This window comes from Myodes glareolus, chromosome 11 (genome assembly GCF_982192425.1).
Source record: "Myodes glareolus chromosome 11, mMyoGla1.1, whole genome shotgun sequence".
Classification (NCBI taxonomy): domain Eukaryota; kingdom Metazoa; phylum Chordata; class Mammalia; order Rodentia; family Cricetidae; genus Myodes; species Myodes glareolus.
The window spans coordinates 49,583,788-49,602,518 of NC_142036.1; the positions used below are offsets into that span (position 1 = coordinate 49,583,788).

The window sequence follows — 18,731 nt, forward strand, 5'->3', positions numbered from 1 at the left end:
AGCAGCCAAGGTCCCAGAAGTCCGTGCTGGAGGCAACTGCAAACCTACTTAAAGTGCTCGGAAGCCACCACTTCTCTCATCTCTAGGTTTAAACAAAAATCTCTAGGTTTTTTGTTGTTGTTGTTGTTGTTATTGTTGTTTTGTATTTTGATTTTATGTGTATGTGTGTTTTGCCTGAATGTATGTGTACCACCTGCGTAAGTCCAGAAAAGGGCATTGGATCCCCTGAAACTAGGGTTACAGATGGTTGTGAGCCACCATGTGGGTGCTGGAAACTGAACCCAAGTCAGCAGTTCTTAACCACTGAGGTTCTCTCCCACCCTTCATCTCTAGATTTAAAGGGATCAGGCGGGGCTGAGGATGTCGCTAATTGGTAGAGCGTTTGCCTAACATGTACTAACTGGGTTCAATCTCTAGTATCTAGTACTTACACACACACACACACACACACACACACACACACACACACACAGCACTCAAGTACAACCAGTACTACTTATTAGCAAACTTCAAGGTCATGACTCCAAAGTCCGTCCTGAAAAATTACCCATGTTATTACTCGTTGTGCCCCCCACCTAACCCCCATTTGGGGAGCTGCTTGCTTTGAGTTGCTTTGAGGCCTAGAATAGGCCGATGGGGAGCTAACAACAAAAGGAGAAAAGGAACCACACCTTCAGAGCTATAGCATCTGTTCCTGAGAGAGCTTCAAAGGCACAGGAGACAGCGGGAATCTATTGTGGCCTGCAGAGTTCTCAGCAGCAAAGAGATGATGTGTGCATGAAACAGGTTAAAACGCATTGAATTTATACCACGGGTCTTGGAACCGGGTAGACCTGATTTGAAGTCTAGGTCCTCTACTTTCCCACAACTACATGTGGCCTTCAGCTTCAAGTTGTCCAGCAGCAAAGTGGTTACAATACTGTCAACCTCACCGACTGTCACCAAGACTGGAGTATACATGCAACCTGCACAGTCAGCATATAGGAGCCCAACCAAGAACCCAAGGGAAACCGCGAGCCCCAAAAGCACCAGGATGAAATATTTTTCTGCCTTAGACCTTATTTTTTACCCACCCATATCTCAAGCTATGTCTCAGCAGGTAAAGGCTTTGCCACCAAGCCAAATGACAGTGAGTTCAATCCCTGGAACACACATGTGCGTGCAAAATAAATAAATGTAAAATAAGAACAATAAAGGTTTACGTCAAACTCGGTGAATCAGCCTGTGCTATCCCTTCCCACTAAACCAGTGCTTATCCATTTAGGGTCCCAACACAGTTTGGACCATGATCTCATAACCTCGCAAGAGCAGTTTGACTGATAGCCAGCACCAGCAAGCACAGGTCAGGGAAAGTCCCAGGGCTATCGTAGCAGGACACATTCCTCAGCATTCCATAGGGTGAGACGGCTGGGTCCTGGGGAACCACCAGTCCAACAGGACAGTCAAAGCATTGTAGGAGCAAAGGCACAAATAAGCGACCAACCAATCCCACCCTTCACGCTAGTCCCTGGGTTTTAAGTACAGCTTCAGGGGGAGCTTTAGGACAGGGGACAAAAGTCAACATAGCAAAGAAGCCAGCCAGTGTTCCTGAGTCACAGGGAATATCAAACAGAAAAAACAGTACAAAAGAGCCCAGGACTGTCGCCAGCTGCAGTGGTTTGGGTGAGATCGGCCCCCAGAGACTCAGACAGTGAATGTTTGGTTCACAGTTGGTACATTTGTTTACGAAGGATTAGGAGGTGTGGCCTTTGTTGGAGGAGGTGTGTTGCTGGGGGTGGGCTTTGAGGTTCAAAAACCCAGGCCAGCTCCAGCCTTTCCCCTATCCCACCTCTGACCTATAAATCACAAGTAAGCGCTCAGCTTCCACCTAGTGCCCCGCCTGCCTGCCTGCCTGCCTACTGCGGTGTTCTCAGCCATATGGTCAGGGACTCACCCTCTGGAACTGTAAGTCAGTCCCCAATTAAATGCTTCTCTACTATAAGCTGTGTTGGGTATGGTGTCTCTTCACAACAACAGAACAGTAACTAAGACGCCTCTGAAGGGGCCCTAACTGTGTCCCCAACACACTGGATGTACCTCCAAGATGACCCTCCTCAGAGATAAGGAGAGCCGCCCTTCCTTCCTAAGCTCTGAGCTTCAGAATTCTCTCGCTCACCAAGTATTTATTCAGTACCTACTGTAACAATGTATCACACACAGACCCAACTCACAAGAGCTCCTTCTATTACCAAAAGAGGGTAAAGCGGCAGCATGGGCTAGGGGACAGCTAGATGGAGGGTTTGCTAGCATGCTCCAGGTCTCAGGTTCAAGGCCTTGTATCATGAAGACAAAACAAAAATCCAGAGAGTGGAGTTTATGAGCTGCCGAAGAGCTCCAGAAGTCCTCCAGCTTAGGAACCCAACACTCCTCAGTGTGATGCTAGGCCCTGGAGACACTAAAATGAATGCCACACGACCCTGTCTTTGAAGAACTTGGACTCTAGAAGGAGAAAAGGCATGTGTGCAGATTATCTACATAACAATGCCTTGAGAGCTAGCGCAGAAATGAACAATGAATGCACAAAAGATGCTTAGAGAAGGCCAAGTGTGCCTGGGACCCGCAAGCTTTGCAGGAAAAGGTGACACTCTGGCTGAGTCACAACCGATGAGTAAGCCAGATGAAGAGGTCAACGAAAGAGAAAGGCCCGGGATCCTGTGCGTCCTGGGGGCATCTGGATTGTTTTGTGGGAAAGGACTACTAGGGCAGGTCTGGAAGATCAAACACCGGGACAGGTGGAAACAGGTTCCGGGAGCCGAGGCGTGAGAACGTGCATTTTAAAAAAAACACCATCTGGGATGTAGACTGCAGCTACAGGTGTCCCAGGAACAAGAAGGGTCTCCGAAAAGAATGCAGAGACCCAGGAGGACCTGCTGACTTTCCACAGCAGATTTCTAGAAGAAAGCGAAGGAGGAGGGGGGATGGCAGAGAGAGCAGTGTCTAAAAAGGAGCAAGAAATATTCGCATGCATGCAGCGGGGGAAGACGTGTGATCTAAGATCAAGGTGGCATGATGCAAGGCGTAAATTAGGTGTTCCCGAAAGCAGGAAGAAGGGCTAGGATGTAGCTCAGTGCTCAATGGCTTGTCTGTCAGGAAAGCCTGGGTTTGAGATGGAGCAACACATAAAACCAGAGGTGGGAGCAGGAAGATAGGAAGTCCAAAGCTATCCTTAGCTACATAGGGAGCTTGAGTCTAGATTGGGCTATGAGACCCTATCTCAAAGAGGATGGACTACAAAGGGACTGTATCGTCTGACACAATCCCTTACAACCTGAGGCCACTACCAAAGGGGACAGGCCACTGAGATTTCAGGTAGTAGCTGGGAGGGAGTCTCCCTCAAGGGAGTAGAGGTCCAGAGCCCTCATCTGGGCTGAGGAAGGGTCCGTATGAATCTTAACATCTGGAGGGTCACCCCCCACCACGCGCCACCTTCCTTTCCCACATGTCAGAACAGGGGGTAAGGCTGCCAGCTGTTAATCTCCCCCAGTCTCGGCTCCTTCCAAAGTCTAAGCATGAGCTTTCAGGAACGGAAGCAAACTCCTTCCAGGGTGATGCAGTTAGTTAAACCATCCACTTCCTCACCCTGGCTTCTCCACAACCCACCCTCTTCCATTGCCTGGGCTTCCACCAGGGGCCTCAGGAGCCTAGCACAGGGTTAGGGGAGTGGCTTTTCCAAGGCCTTAGGGACTCACACACAAGTGTGAATCCTCACGGGGCGGCTAGCTCTTCAGACCGGGGACCTCACACACTGTCCTACCACGCAGAGCAGCAGCCCCAGACGAACCCCTCCACTCCCATCCCCCAGTCCCTCACATCCTGGCTAAGAGGCCTCAGCCAGAGAGGACTAAGGGAACTCATCCAACCAGTTTCCAGTCTGAGAGAGGAGCCTTCTCCCTTAGTAAAGAACACACAAAGACCAGAATTTCGACAGCTCCCTTACCTGTCACCAAACCCCAGAGGCTATGCAGGACACTGGGCAAGGAGAGGCACAGCCCTGTGGCTGTCTACTCCATGAAGAGACAGGCCTTGATACCCAAGGGGTAGAGATCCTGATGTCCAACCTAGGGTCTCTACCCCAGCTCCCTGCACCTGCTGCCCAGAGCTATTATGCAAACGAGGTGTTGTCCCATCCAGGCCTGGTACCCTTTAGGGTATCTAGGACCCACTTCTCACCTCCTCTACTAATGGTGCCACTTGATTTCATGCAAAATAAACCACCTCCCTGTGGATTCTGGGCAAAGGAAACTTCAGGAAATGAGGAATTAGCTATGCTTTTCCCTGTATGCATGTTATGTGTACGGGTATGAGGGCGGTGGGATCACCCAAGATCTCGAGCACATCCCTCCCACCAACTGTGAATGTTTGGAGAAAGTCCCCAAGTAAAGCACTCCAAGCACCGCAGGATTGTCTGCCTGTTTCCCGGTCACAAGACCAAACCTACTGGAAGCACCCAGGGCAAGGTAAGGAGAGGCCACTCATCTACCCCTGAATCAGGTAGGGCCCTTCATTTCTGAACCTCCGGGGGAGACTCTGCCTTGTGTCCCAAACCTGTGGCTGTTCACATTCCCCAGAGGTTGCCAGGCAAGGCTTAGATTCATTCCCAGAGTCCCACCTGCAGCCCACTCGGATCCCCTTGGCCTGGCCCCAGAGGGTACCTACCGCTTTCCTCAAAAGGGCTCCCATCCCAACACAAAGAGAAGCACTGGGAAGGTGGCCAGGGGCTAGGGAGCTGCATTCTCTCCGGGAGTACGGCAGTCCAGCAGTTAACAGGCTCCGACTGGGCGAGCAGCAAATTGCCACCAACAGCCTTGGGAATTAAAGTGCCCGCTGCCTCCCGTGAAACCTCTTCAATAAACGTCCTATTCAGAACCAGTTCCGCGTGTGGGTCATACTTGCTACATTTCTCTCATTCCTGATTGCTGGGTGGGGAGGAGCCACCAAGGAAATGCAGCTTCCCACTACAACTCAGCAGGTTCCCAATGGGTGAGGACCCGGGCCACAGCCCCAGGGGGTAAGCACCATGCAGCCGAGGGCCACAAATATCTCCAGAGACTAAGCACATGGGATACTAAAATGCAGGAAGTCAAACACTGAAGACTCAAACAAAGCCAGATCAGTCACCAACACAACAATGCTCCATTTATGGGGCACCTTCCCCCACTCAGGCCGTCACAGCCCAAGGCTATTAACCCTCTGTCCTCACAACAGAAAGCTGGAGGGTGGAAGAGAAGGCGCCAATATTATCCAGGTCAGGAAAACTGAGGTGCGGGCTGTTCCCAGACACCGAGCTAAAATCTCAGGCGACCGACGCTTTCTGAGGGCGTACAGGCATTGCTCTCTGACACATTCGCTACGCCCCACAACACTCCTCCACTCAAGACCATGCAGCTAGGGAAGTGGGGAGCTGGGGTTTGCTGGACTCCAGATCCCTGGGCAATCCATTCACAAGCAACACACGCCTCCCCCTCCTCATACACAGGACCCAGGAGACAGAGCCTAAAAGGAATGCGGGTAGACCATCATGGCCCTCAGGTCCCCCCACGGGATATTTTTTTTTTCCTGCTCCTTTTAAAAGTTTTCATTTTACTGGGGGAAAGTTCCCACACGGTGTGACAACCCCAGAAAGAGGGTCACCTGGGAATTCATAACTCACCCATAGACGCTTCCAGAAAGAAAGCAGTTGTGAGACCAGCAGAAGATCAAACACAAAAGAGTGTCTGTCGTTCTTCTGCCCACACACTCTGTGGTTGGGGGTGGGGGGGGGTGATCTGCAAGAATCCTGAGGTGCTTCTGCATGCAGCCTGCTATATGAAACCACAGATGGCAAGTCTGGGTCTTCCAGGTTTGCACCCTGCATGTTCTCCAGATCTTGTCAATTGTTCTGGCAGCTGTGTAAGGAATTGCCAGAAGGTGGCTGACGTGTGTGGGCAATGTGGAGAGGGATGGCATTTTGTGGGTGACTGTGGTGAAGAAAGGAAAGAGGGGTCCTCCTGGTGGAGGAGATAGGCTTGGGAAGGCGGGCGGGGTGGGCGTGTAGCTCACTTGCCTGCTGCCTGGCCATACTCAGCCCAGCTGATGCTACAGAATCAAGGCTGAAATACCTCCCAGTAGGAGAATGCTTGCCTGGCGTGTGGGAGGCCCAGGAATCAGTGCCCCCAACAACAAAGGTAGGGGATCCCTCATGTCTGATCACAGAATAAATCATATGCTAGTGCTGGCGACAGCAACCAGCAACACAAAGCTTCGTGAAGAACTCAGGTACAGTGGGGCAGATGGCCATACCAGTAAACAGTTAATAGATTTCAGGATAGTCCTAAGTGCCAGGCAGAAGAAAAAACCAGGAAAAACAGATGGGATCTTTGCCAGGTAGAGGGGTGTAGATGAGGTGTCTCCGAGGTGACTGTTGAGACATACACAGTAAACTGTAGGCAGACAGGTGAAGCCTTCTGGTCTTTTCCTTTACCCCACCTCAACCATCCACTTCCACTCATGAGACGCCCAGACCTAATCACCACCAGTAAATACAGACTGTAAAATTATCTTGCTTTGAAGTGCCCATCTCTCAGCATCCCGTGACTGCAAGGGGCTGGCAGGATGGCCCCATGAGTAAAGGCATTTTCTGCTAAAGCCCAATGGCCCGCGCTTATCTCTGGGACCCGCATAGCTGCAGAAGAACCAACTCCTGGAAGCTGTCTTCAGAATTCCATATGCAGGCCACAGCATGAGCGTCACCCCCAACACACACACCATAAACAAATAAATAAGTGTAAAAAAGTAAATACAAGCCTGGCTTACAGAATAAATTCCAAGCCAGCCAGGTCTACAGTGAAATCCTGACTCAAAAAAACAAAACAAAAACAAAACAAAACCAAAAAAAAAAAAGGGAGGAAAAAGTATAAGAAAGTATGGACAACTCCTCTATGCCAATGAATAAAATAGTATATAAACAATGCAAATTCCAGAACAACACAAACTACTGATGGGTCCAGGAGGAACAGACTCTGACAAGACAGATAGCAATTTGTAATTTTAAAAATTAAAATGCAAGTCCAGGACGAGAGGGCTTCAATGGTAAATTGTGGCAAACATTTAAAGAAACCATACCAATTATTTACAAACGTCAAAAAAAAAAATAGGGAAGGGACCAACACTCCCCAAGTTATTCTGATTCAGTTGAACTGTGCTATCAAGGTCAAACATAAATAAGAAAGACCCAAACTGTAAAAAGTCAAATTATCTCTTTTTGGATGGCATGATACACAAAGTTCAGTAAAAGATATCAACAATGTAACAGGACACAAAATCAATTCTAATAATCCCAACACTTAGGAGGCAGCAGTGGCCGGGGGTGGGGGTGGGGGGGAGACTGTGCTGAAAAACAATCTGTGCTACAGAGTAAATCCCAGGCCAGCCTGGGCGACACAGCAAGACCTTGTTCTAAAATCTACAAAGGATCTGAGTGAAGGCTCAGTGGTTAAGAGCACTTCCTGGTCATACAGAGGACCTGAGTTTAGTCCCAGCACTCAGCATGGGCAGCCATCTGCAGGGGATCTGACACCCTCTTCTGGCCTCCACAGACACCCAACACATGGCACACAATAAGATCTGTTCCTACACAATAATAATGAAAAATCTGGAAACGTAAAAAGACAACAACCCAAGGTAGAGAGATGGCTCAACACACAAACCTGACGGATATCAGAGTTCAGTTCCCAGGACCCTCTGGAGAAGGAGGGAATGTCGGTTGTCCTCTGACCTCAAGCAGCCCAATAAACAAGTAAATATTTTTTTTAGATTTATTGGTGTATGTATTTTAAGTGTATGGATGTTGTGTCTACATGTATGAACACCCAAAGAGGGCACTGGTTTCCATGAGACTATAGTTATAGGCGGCTGTGAGTTGCCATGAGGGTGCTAGAAACTGAACTCAGAAGCTCTGGAAGGGCAGTCAGGAGGTCTCTTAACCACTGAGCCATATCTCCAGCCCCACAAATAAATAAACGTTCTTTAAATGGTGTGTGTGTGTGTGTGTGTGTGTGTGTGTGCACATCTTTAACCCCAGAAGCAGGAAGATCTCTCTAAGTTCAAGGCCATCCTGGTCTACATAGTGAGTTCCAGGACAGTCAGAGCTATGTGGAGAGACCTTGTCTCAAGAAATAAAAAAATAATAAATTAATAAATACTAAAAATACAAAAGAAAAAGTACAAGACTGATACACAAACTAGAATATTGTTGAAAGAAATTAAAGAGCTGAGCAGTGGCACTCGGGGGCAGAGGCAGGTCTCTAAATTCGAGACCAGCCTGATCTACAGAGCAAAGGCCGAGACAGCCAGGACTACACAGAGAAATCCTGTCTCACAAAAAAAAAAAAAAAAAAGAAATTAGGAGCATCAAATGAACAGAGAGCCATTCATATTCTAGCCATATTGAGCATTTAACACTGTTAAAAATGGCAGTTCTCTTTTTTGGCAACTTCTGACAAACTTATCTGCAGATTCAGCTCTCCCGATCCGGGCTCCCTCGAAAGCACAGCCGTCTGTGTTACGCTCACATAAAAAGACATGAGCCAGAAGCACAGAATAGAGAGGACAGAAATAAAACTCCATTTACAATCAATGGGTTTTTAACAAGATAATTCCGTTTAATTGGTGGGGTCCTGTTAGAGAAAGCAGGTCACAGTGAAGCAGAGGCAGGCGAATTCCCAGGAACACACAGGACAGTTCAGTGTGGACAGCAGTGCACAAGGGACCCTTTCTTAAGCAAGGTCAAAGACAGGGAACCACATTCAAGTTTGTTGTCTGACCTCCACACACTCACACACATGAACATGTGCGCGCACACATACACATACGCACACTCATACACAAAGGTTTTTTTAACCAAACACGGGGTTAACATATGACCCAACAATCCTACTCTTTGGTAAATCATTAACATATGCCCACACCAAGATGGCTCTGCATTACATAATCTAATGTCCACAGCAGCATTATTCACTTTTAAAATATACTGACTTATTGGCAATGCCAGGGGTCAAACCCAGGGGCCCTGTGCATCTACTGAGTCCCACTGAGCTATGGCAACAGCAGTACTCATAACAGCTAAAGAGCTGAAACAGCCTCATAAATAAATGTTTTTTAAATGGGGAGGGCCACACGTCGAGGACACCAGGGAGTGGTGGCGCACGCCTTTAATCCCAGCACGGGAGGCAGAGGCAGGCGGATCTCGGTGAGTTCGAGGCCAGCCTGTTCTACAGAGTGAGTTCCAGAACAGCCAGGACTACACAGAGAAACCCTGTCTCAAAAAAACAAAAACAAAAAAAATGAAGCAGAAATGTCCAACAGATGGTTAACAAATAGACAAAACGTAATATATCCACCTAATACCGAGTTACTTAGCAATAAAAAATGAATTACTTTCTACAACAGGGCACATGTTAGGAGACACTGATGAAGTGGAAGTCCAGCGAAGGAAAGTCTGTCATAAAGACAGATCGTATAAAACTCCACTTATACAACATGCCCAGAATAGGCAACTCTAGAGAAACAGGAAGTACTCCAGTGGCCGCCTGGAGCTGGGGGCTGGTGAAAACGGGAAATGACTGCTAATGGGGACAGGTCTTTTCTGGAAGTAATAATAATGTTATAAAATTAGATAGCAACGGTTGCACAACTCTGCTGACGATACTAAAAAACAATGAATTATATACACTGTGTATGGGTGACTTTTAATAATATATGTGAACGAAATACACCTCAATGAAACCCTAAATAATAAAGAAAGAAAAAAAACATGAAGGACAAGTCAGTAGTGTAGACCATCCAATAAGCAATGGAGGGCGGGCCATGGGGAGGGGGAGTTGGCTAGTGTTGAAAAAAAAAATCATTTGCATCTTCCAAGGTTAATCATGGTTACAGACAAGGTTCTTGAAGCAGTCTGCGACCATGATGTGATCCAGAGCAAAGTTTAGGCATCAGTGCACAGGCTAAAGCTGTTTCTTGTACTGCCAGGGCCAAAAACCAGCAATCAGAAAATACATTCCAGGTATATTTAACATGGGAGTAGAGGGGGTAAAATCTGTATCATCTTATTCCTATAGGAAATGAGAAGCCAGGCAGTGGTGGCGCACACCTTTAATCCCAGTGCTTGGGAGACAGAGACAAGCGGATCTCCGTGAGTTTGAGGCCAGCCTGGTCTACAGGAGCTAGCTCCAGGACAGGCACCAAAGCTACAGGAAACATGTCTTGAAACCCACCCACCCCCAAAAAAAAGAAAAGAAAAAAAAGATGAGAGAAATAAGTATGACAACTTACTATGCAAGATCATAGGCGCCAAGACCACACAGTTCAGCCTCCTCAGCAGAGCTCAGAACCCACACAAAGGAGTGAATTCCTGTGGACAGTTGAGAGGACAGTTCCTCCCTGCCATTTTCCAGCCTCAGAAAATACCAGTAGGTGCAGAAGACGCCTGGGAAGCATGCTTGTCTTGACAAAGGCAAGCACCACCCCGGGATACCTGGCAGTCTGTCTTTGTGGGACTGATGTGAGGACCCATTCCAACTAGACAGAACCCAAACCCGGGCCCCAGCCCCACAAAGAAGCACGGAGAACAATCCAAAAAAACCACACCTGCAGCTTCAAAACGCTGAGAGCTCCAGGTTGGGAGTCACTAGGAAGTTCAAATCCTGAGCTGGGGTGTGGCCGAGATGATAGCTTTCCCAGCAGGCAGAGGACCCTGGGCTCATTTCCAATGCCACCAAAAAAAAGAAAAGAAAAGAAAAAGGGTTTAAAGGGTAAGGAAAGTTCAAATTTGATCTTTGTGAAGTGTCAGCACAGCGATCCTGGGCAATGCACCAGACCTTGGAAGGGCTTGGGGGCTGTGAGATCACTACCCAGTTCTCAGCATCTCTTAAGATCCTAACCAATCTGACTGGGAATATATTTTTTTTAAAAAAAAATAGTTTATTTTTATTGTATTTGCACTGGTATTTTCCCTGCATGTCTATCTGTGTGTGGAGTCAGAGACAGCTCTTAGCTGCCATATATGGGTGCTGAGAACAGAACCCCAGTCCTCTGGAAGAGCAGCAGTCAGTGTTCTTAACGGCTGAGCCATCTCTCCAGCCCCCCCGACTGGGGATCTTCCTTGCCTCTCCTAACCGTAGGCAGGGTTAAGGGCGCACAGCTTCGCCTTTTCTTCATGAGTCAGGGTCCCAGCTGCTAGCCAAGCATCCATCACCCCGCTAATGAGCCCCAGGTGGAAGGTGTGTCAAGCCATTCCCTGTAAACAAATGACCCTGGGTCTTTCCGCTAGCCCCGGGCCTTTCCTGGTGTTTCTGTTTCAGCCTGCTTTCATTGCCAACTCGCTGCCCCACAGTTGCTTCCCTTTCTCTTCCGGCTTCCTCACGGCTCTTCACTGCTTGCTATCTATTTGCGAGGGGCTCAGACAGAAGACACAGGTTATGGGGAGAAGTGAAACGGGCTCCGGGGAGGCTGCTGTGGATTTCACAGGCATCTCAACCCCTGGCTACGAGCAGATGAGCAGGACTGTGAGGGAGGTTGCCAAGCAGCTGGGCGGGCATGGTGTTAGGGGATATTATGGGACACATATTCAAAGCTATAAGCACACCCTGCTGTCCTCTTCCGGCCCAATTTGCATGGCGGTAAATTCAGCAGCAGGCCTGGGAATCTGGGTCCCAGCGACTCCAGGTTCCCTTTGCTTTGCAAGCTGCAAGAATTACCAGGCTGCCTGCATTACTGCCTTGCCAGGTTAAAATTAGAATCCTAGGTCCTGATCACTCACTTGAAGCCAAGAATGGATCATTTGTAAACCAGGCATAGTGGCTGACATCTGTAATCCCAACACTTACTTGGTGGATGAGGCAGGAAGACTGTGAGTTCAAGGCCAGACTGGAGATCAGAGAAACACAAACAAAAGTGAAGGTGAAACCTCCATTCCTGAGGTTTAGCACAGAGCAGCATAAAGCTTATCTGACAAATATTTACTGTGATCCTACCATCCGCAGACACTGGGGATGTAGCAATGACCCACATAGAGGCTGCAAGAACACTGGTTCCCCTTTCCCTACAATAAATATTTGTCATCTGTTGCTCAAGTCTCTGGTTTATACACACACACACACACACACACACACACACACAAGAGAAAGACAAGACAGAGACAGCAAGAGACAGAGAGAGGGAAAGAGGAGTGGGAGAGAAAGGGAGGGAGGAGTGTCTTCATAGCCTTAAGAGTAAAAGCTATGAGTTTTTGTTTTTTTTTTTTTTAAAAAAAGTTCATTTATTTTTGTCATGTGTACAGGTGCTCTGCCTGCACGTACATCTGTGCATCACAGGTGTGCAGCACCTGTGGAGGCCAGAAGAGGGTATCCGATCCCCCGCAACTGGAGTTGTGTACAGTTGCTAGCCACCAAAACAGGAATCAAACCCAGGTCCTCTGAAAGAACAGCTGGTGCTCTTAGTCACTGAGCCGTCTCTCCAGCCCCTAGCTTAAAAAAAAAAAAAATAGGCCAGGCAGTGGTGGCGCACACCTTTAATCCCAGCACTCGGGAGGCAGAGGCAGGCGAACCTCTGTGAGTTCAAGATCAGCCTGGTCTACAAGAGCTAGTTCCAGGACAGGCTCAAAAGCTACAGAGAAACCCTGTCTCGAAAAACCAATAATAATAATAATAATAATAATAATAAATAGATACGATAAATAAAAGTCATCCTGACTATATAGAAACATCCTGTCTCAAAAATTTTAAAGAGGGTAGGAGAGCCAGAGTTGTGACTCAGTCGGCAGAGTGCTTGCCCAGCATTCATGACGCCGAGTGTTCAATCCCTAGCATAGCATATAAACCAGACGTGGTGCCAGATGTCTGTAGTCAAGGCATGGGGGAAGTGGAGAAAGACCTGAAGCTCACGGTTATCTCGTCATATGTGGAGGTCCCATGTTAGCCTGGGATTAAAAAACAACAGAGTCAATTTTAAAACATAAGAATTTTTAAGCAGTCCTAGTAGCCTGCTGAATTCATATACAAAGAGAGCCCAGGACCCTTGGGGTCAAGAGTATAATAAAACAAGTGTCCCACTGGGTAAAGGCACCTGCCACCAAACCGGACAACGTGCGTTCAATTCCTAGGCCCTACACGGTAAAGAACTCTCACAAGCTGTCCTCTGAACACACACACACATGCACATGTGCGCATGCGCACACCAAAAATGTGACTTTTTTTCCTCCGTCCACTCCTCTCTCCCATCTCAACTCCGACTCCAGCAGCCATCAGGGAAATTCCCAGGATTCTCACTCTGTGTCTAAAGACAGCCGCATGTACCCAGCACCTTCTAGAACCCTGTTCAGTTTCTACGTTCAGCTCTCGAGGCTGTTCATCATGGGATAGGAGGCCTTCCTAGTCCTTGACATTAAATGCAAGCATCCTCTCCAAATGCCAGCCAGAACAGCTAGCAAGCTACTGGTCTCCTTTCCATTTGCTTCCTCAGACAGCAACAGCTCACCCAGCGAGGACTCCACCCCTGCTTTCTTCACGGTCCTGGGGCAGATGAGACCACCAAGCCAGGATTCCTTTCAGATGGAGCCCGAGCACCAGTCAGTCAGGCCCCATAGGTCCTGTTTTCTGCTATTCCCAGTTCTGTATGAGGACAAGGATAAGCGAAGCCCTACCCCAGCTCTCAGAGAGCTTCTAATCAAAACAAGTCAACAAGGCCAGGCATGACGGCACAAACCTCAGCGCTTGGGACGCAAAGGGAAGTGGATCACTGCAAGTTTAAGATGAAAATGCTCTAGGGGGGTAAAGAAAAGAGTTCTGGGTCCGTCAGATCCGGTTTCAAAGGAGGAAAAGAACCCAACAAACCATATCCAGTTAGCAAGACATGCGGGTCCTCAGACATCAGAGGAATGGTTAGCATCTCCAGGATAGCCTCTTGTGGATCCCTGGACCTTCTTTCTGACTTCAAGGTACCAAAGTCACAAACATGCTTGGGGCTATGCAGGGCCCTCTTTCTAACTTCCTCTGAGGCTCTCTACCAACTGACAGTCTCCCAAAGTTCCTTCATCACAGGGCGGGCCCGGCTGTGCATGTGTGTGCCTGCAGCGGCCTGGGAGGAGTGGTCTGGCTGACAACCACTTCCCTGGGCCTGGCCCCTCCGCAGCCCATCTTCCACTTCCTGCACAGAAGCAGGGCCCCCAGGAAACCGCTGGCCACAAGCTTTGGCAACAGCATTTTAGATTAAACCTCTCTGGAGGAGGGTGGTGGTTCTAGCAGAGAGGGGAAGAGACGCATCACATGGGTTGGGCGGAGACGGCTTAGATCTGCACGCGCCTGACCCTGGGCTTCTCTGCAGTCCAGCCAGTTGCAATTCTGGGAGTTGAGATTCCTGGAGCCCGGAAGAGAGAAGGCAGCCTACATAACACCACAAGGCTCTGGTAATTTCTGGGCCAACAAAATGCCTCAGTGAATAAAGGCATTTTCCACCAATCCCGATGGACTAAGTTTGATCCACAGGACCCTCCTGGTAGAAGGACTCCCATAAGTTGACCTCTACATTTTTAACTCATTGTGGTCCCTGGGGAGCCCTTATCAAAGTCTTTGCAGGGTGCCTCAGAACCTCTATCTTGTCCTGCCATCCTTGCACATTCTCCTTGAACAGCCTGCTCACAATGTATGCTCTCTCCTTCCACTCCCTAACCCCCCCATTCTTAACCCACCCCACCCCCGTATAACATATCTATGCCGTGAAGGAAGATGAAGACAGATGGAGAACCTCCAGGACCGAGGCCAAGTGAAGAGGCTAGGGACAAAGGTGTGATTCATCAGCTGATTGGATGCAGGGGGAATTCCAGAGCAAGGCAGGCCAGGGCTGCCCTAAGCCACCCTATCTATCTGAAGGACAGTGGCCAGCACACATCCAATAGGAGTCCTGCATCCCCAACCGGCTGCCGTCCAGGGTCGCATAAGGGACTAGATCGACTCAAGATTTCTAGTTACCCTCCTTTTGATTTTCCGTCCATCCCAGCACTTAAAGTGCAAATACACAGCTTTCCACCCAGGGTGAGTGCACTGGCAGGAAACACCGCTGCTACCTCTGTCTGTGGAATTCAGCAAGAGACAGAACCAGCGGCATAGCTCCACAGGGCTCGCTGAACACCGCAGGCGCCTTATCTCATTGCTCTCATTCTCACGATGCCGCATGTGGTAGGCGCGATGACTAACTCCGCTTTACAGGTGAGAAACAGACTCGAAGGAGTTAGTCCCCAGACTGCTGCAGGGTTAGGAAGTTGCCAAGCTAACGTTTAAATCTAGGTCCGTCCAACTGCAAACGCCCGATCTTAAATGTCACATCAGGACGTTGACCTGGGTTTCAAGGGACAGACGTCCAGAGTGCGTAGCAAATGTCTCCCAAGTCCCTTTCTTAGGGAACAACTGTCTCCTGCCTTCCATGACAATTCACATTGACTTTCTCTAAGATGCTTCCAAGGACACACCTTGTTTTCTGTCAGCTGCCCCTAGTAGAATCCAGCTCCACCAGATCAACAATTACTGAAAACCATACTTCATTCACTGCTGTGTCCCCAATGACCAGTATTCACACTTAGAAGATGCTAATAACAATGGGTGAATGCATAAAGTAGATATAAGACACTTGAGTGTAAGGAGGGACAGTTGAGGAAGGAGAGTGAAGGAGTGTGTACCGGGCAGTGATGGAGGTCCCAGGATGAGCCTGCCCGGTCTGTCAGACCCTGGGGACTCCGGAAGGGTTTTTCCACTGTCAGTTGTAATTCTTCGCCGCCAAACCCCCTGCCTGAAGGCTTCTAGAAACTGGGGAGGACAGTAATGAGTGGGGCGGGCTATAGCTCTTGAACAAAGGCCTGTGGACACGCAGCTGGCCAGAGAGGCGGGACAGGGCAGTGGCCTGGGCCGGTGGGACTGCCCGGGATGGCTGGGCTGAAGTCAGCCCTCAGTGCAGCTGCAGAAGCAGCGCCTCCCATCACCACAGCCCCTCCACCCCAGCACAAGAGAGACTGACTTCACAATTAACCCTCCAGGGCCTGTCACAGCTTGCAGCACCCTCCCCGTCTGGGGACCAAAGCCTGCATGGGGCTCTCAGGGCGGGGTGGGAGTAGTGAGCAGGCCTCACATCTGGGACCCACACCTTCTCCCCGCCCAGGACTGGTCATCTCGCAGGCCATGGCCTTTGGCCTGTTCTGGTGTAAACACAGTGACCCTGAGATAGCAGTGGGGTTGGTAAGGCCAATGTTTACTCTGAGACTAAGATACTGTGAGCCAGAGAGTAAGCTCCAGCCACCGGCGCCTGATGTCCTGTGTTATGTATGGGGCCTATCCAGCAAACACCTACCGGGCCCCTTGTAGCCACTAGACAGCGTTTCTTTTTTTATGGTAATATATGGTGTACTTCTCACACTGGCACCTTCTTTTGATTGATACCACATCCCCTATAAGGAAAAACAGGTACTCTGTATGGAAACTGAGTCAGAAAAGATAAATGAACCTAGAAGAGAGTGGAATCTGACCATGGGCAAATTATGGATGCAAAAAGCCTCAGACACTATGCATCTTCGCTGTAACTCAATAGGGCCAGCATTAAACCTCCGGCAAAAAGTCTCTGGACTCTCAGTCCAGTGGGGCTCCCATTCTCCTGGCTGGGCCACCGCTCTACAACAGACAGCCCACCCTGATCAGCTCAGACTAAGTGGAGGGATGAGAAAGGCCCCTACTTCATTCCCAATTCCCAGCATCATGTGGATAAGCCTAGCAGGGGAGGGCCAGCAGAGGCAGCAAGCATGTGAAAAGCACACGTACAAATGGGAGATGAGGTCTAAGCCCAGAACCATACAGGAATAACAGTAACAGAGGAGTTGACTTTCTGGTGTTTAGTCCCTAGGTTTTTACGCTGAGCTTTCATGACCCAAGATTCCAGTCTAGCAAAGGAGGGAGAGAAAGGAACTCTCCGGAAGGCCAGACACGGCAGGAAACATCTTCCCTCTCTCAGGACTGTCATTATCCTCCATGCTAATTATTTCTTGAGCAAGGGCCATGTGACTGGAATGTGTGAAGAGGCACGGCTTGGGAGACTGGGAACCCCAAGACTAAGGTTCTCCATAAGGTGCTACGGTGCCAGTCGTTTCTGGGGGGCCCTCAGAGAAGCCTAACAGCCCCTACATCTACCAAGAGTTTAGTGAGTGCCTGAGACGAATGCTCTTATCCAATCTTCAGCACCACCCCGCAAAGCCGCTTTTTTCTACCCTACAACCATTCCATGGCTCGTTCCGGGTTTTTTCCCCTTTGTTTTCAAAAGTAGCTCCAGAGTAAACGCTGCCACCGAAGCAGCATCTTGAACAACTTGCAAGCCTGGCCCGAGCTTCCCAAATCCAAGGTCTGGGAGCAGGGTGCAAATACCCAAACCAGTTGAACGTGTGGGAGGGCTAGGCTGTTAGGGGCAGCCAGAGAGGGGCTCTAGGCTTGCAGGTCCTGGACTCTCCGTTTCTGGCACCCACTCTAATCCGCCCAGATAGGCAACTGAGATTCCCAGGAGCAAGCACCGTGTGGCACCAACCCGGAACAGGCTGAATGCCTACGCACTCCTGGGCTCACGGGACCAGAGGCGAATCCTTCTAGAAGGTCCCACAGTCCCGGGCAAGCACTAGCCCACTGGCGCCAGTGCACTCAAGGGGAATGGAGTGGCGGGAACGTCGAGAGCTGCCCGGATTTCAAACTCGGCGAAGCCACCTCAAGCCTTTGCTGTTTTGGTTTCCGGGGTGGGGACAAAAAGTGACTCCCCTTTACGACCTTCCCGCGCTCCAACCTCCTCCGAGTGCGTCCGAGGGAGCCCTGGACCAGGTCCTCATCCCACAGAAGGCTAGCCTGGGGCACCCCAAAGAGTGCCACCGATTGAGCACGGGCAAAGGGAGAGGGGCAAACCCGGGGACACTTACCGAGCGGTGGCCGCCCCGCCGGCTCGCCGGCTCGCGACGCGCAGGGAACGCGGGGCTGCCCAGGTGGCGCCGCAAAGCGGGCGCGAGTTTGAAAGTCGCTCTCGGAAGCGACTGGAGCAGCTGGCCACTCCCGCCCACGGCTGGCCGTCCCGTGGTCCCAGCCTCTTCCCACTCCGAGCACCGAACTTCGGGGGTCCCCGAAACGCGCGCAGTTCCCCAGCACTCGGCAGGAAGTTGCGGCCGAACGGAGCCCAGGCAGCCGCGGGAGGGAGGGATTGAGGGAGGCAAGGAGGGAGGGAGCCAGGGAGGGGCGGACCAGGAATGTTTCCAGTGGGTGGAGACTGTGCGCTCGCGGCTGCGGTCCTGCAATTGGCGGCTCAGTGCGGGCACCGGGAACCTTCCTGGCGCGGCGTGCGAGCTGGGGTTCGGGCTGGAGGCAGCAGTCCGTGTGGCTAATGATTAACACGCGGGGCCGGCCGTGTGGGTCCCGCTGGCCGCTCCCCATCCCCCGTCACCTGGAGCTCCAGGATTCCAAGGCGCACGTGGTGGGGTTACCCTAGTGCCAGCAGCCTGACCTCACGCCGAGAGGGCAGCCCACACCTCCGGACTGGGTTCCGACTAGGGAGGACACCTGTTCAGCCCCCTGGACTTTCCCAGGAGAAACACCTGGCTAGATGAAGGACGTCCTGGTCCTTACTGGAGCAGGTCACCATGGCCACTGAGT

At 50.1% G+C, this 18,731-nt stretch overlaps 1 protein-coding gene across 16 annotated transcripts in view; it reads right to left on the minus strand.

Moving 5' to 3' along the window:
- Plekhg3 (pleckstrin homology and RhoGEF domain containing G3) overlaps positions 1–18,298 on the minus strand; it is a 43,223-nt gene extending 24,925 nt beyond the window's left edge. For 12 of the 16 annotated variants that reach the window (XM_087911739.1, XM_087911731.1, XM_087911729.1 and 9 more), the window contains exon 1: positions 5,690–5,708. Coding sequence is in view for 2 of the 16 variants with exons in the window: in XM_087911732.1 (XP_087767858.1) it covers positions 4,696–4,719 (24 nt within the window). In the remaining 14 variants the exon portion in view is untranslated. Of the gene's footprint in view, positions 1–4,695; positions 4,851–5,689; positions 5,709–10,665; positions 10,794–13,907; positions 14,085–18,007 lie in introns of those variants that run through there. The other 4 variants (XM_087911737.1, XM_087911733.1, XM_087911740.1 and 1 more) reach the window with 4 other exon arrangements.
- Positions 18,299–18,731: the final 433 nt, after the last annotated feature.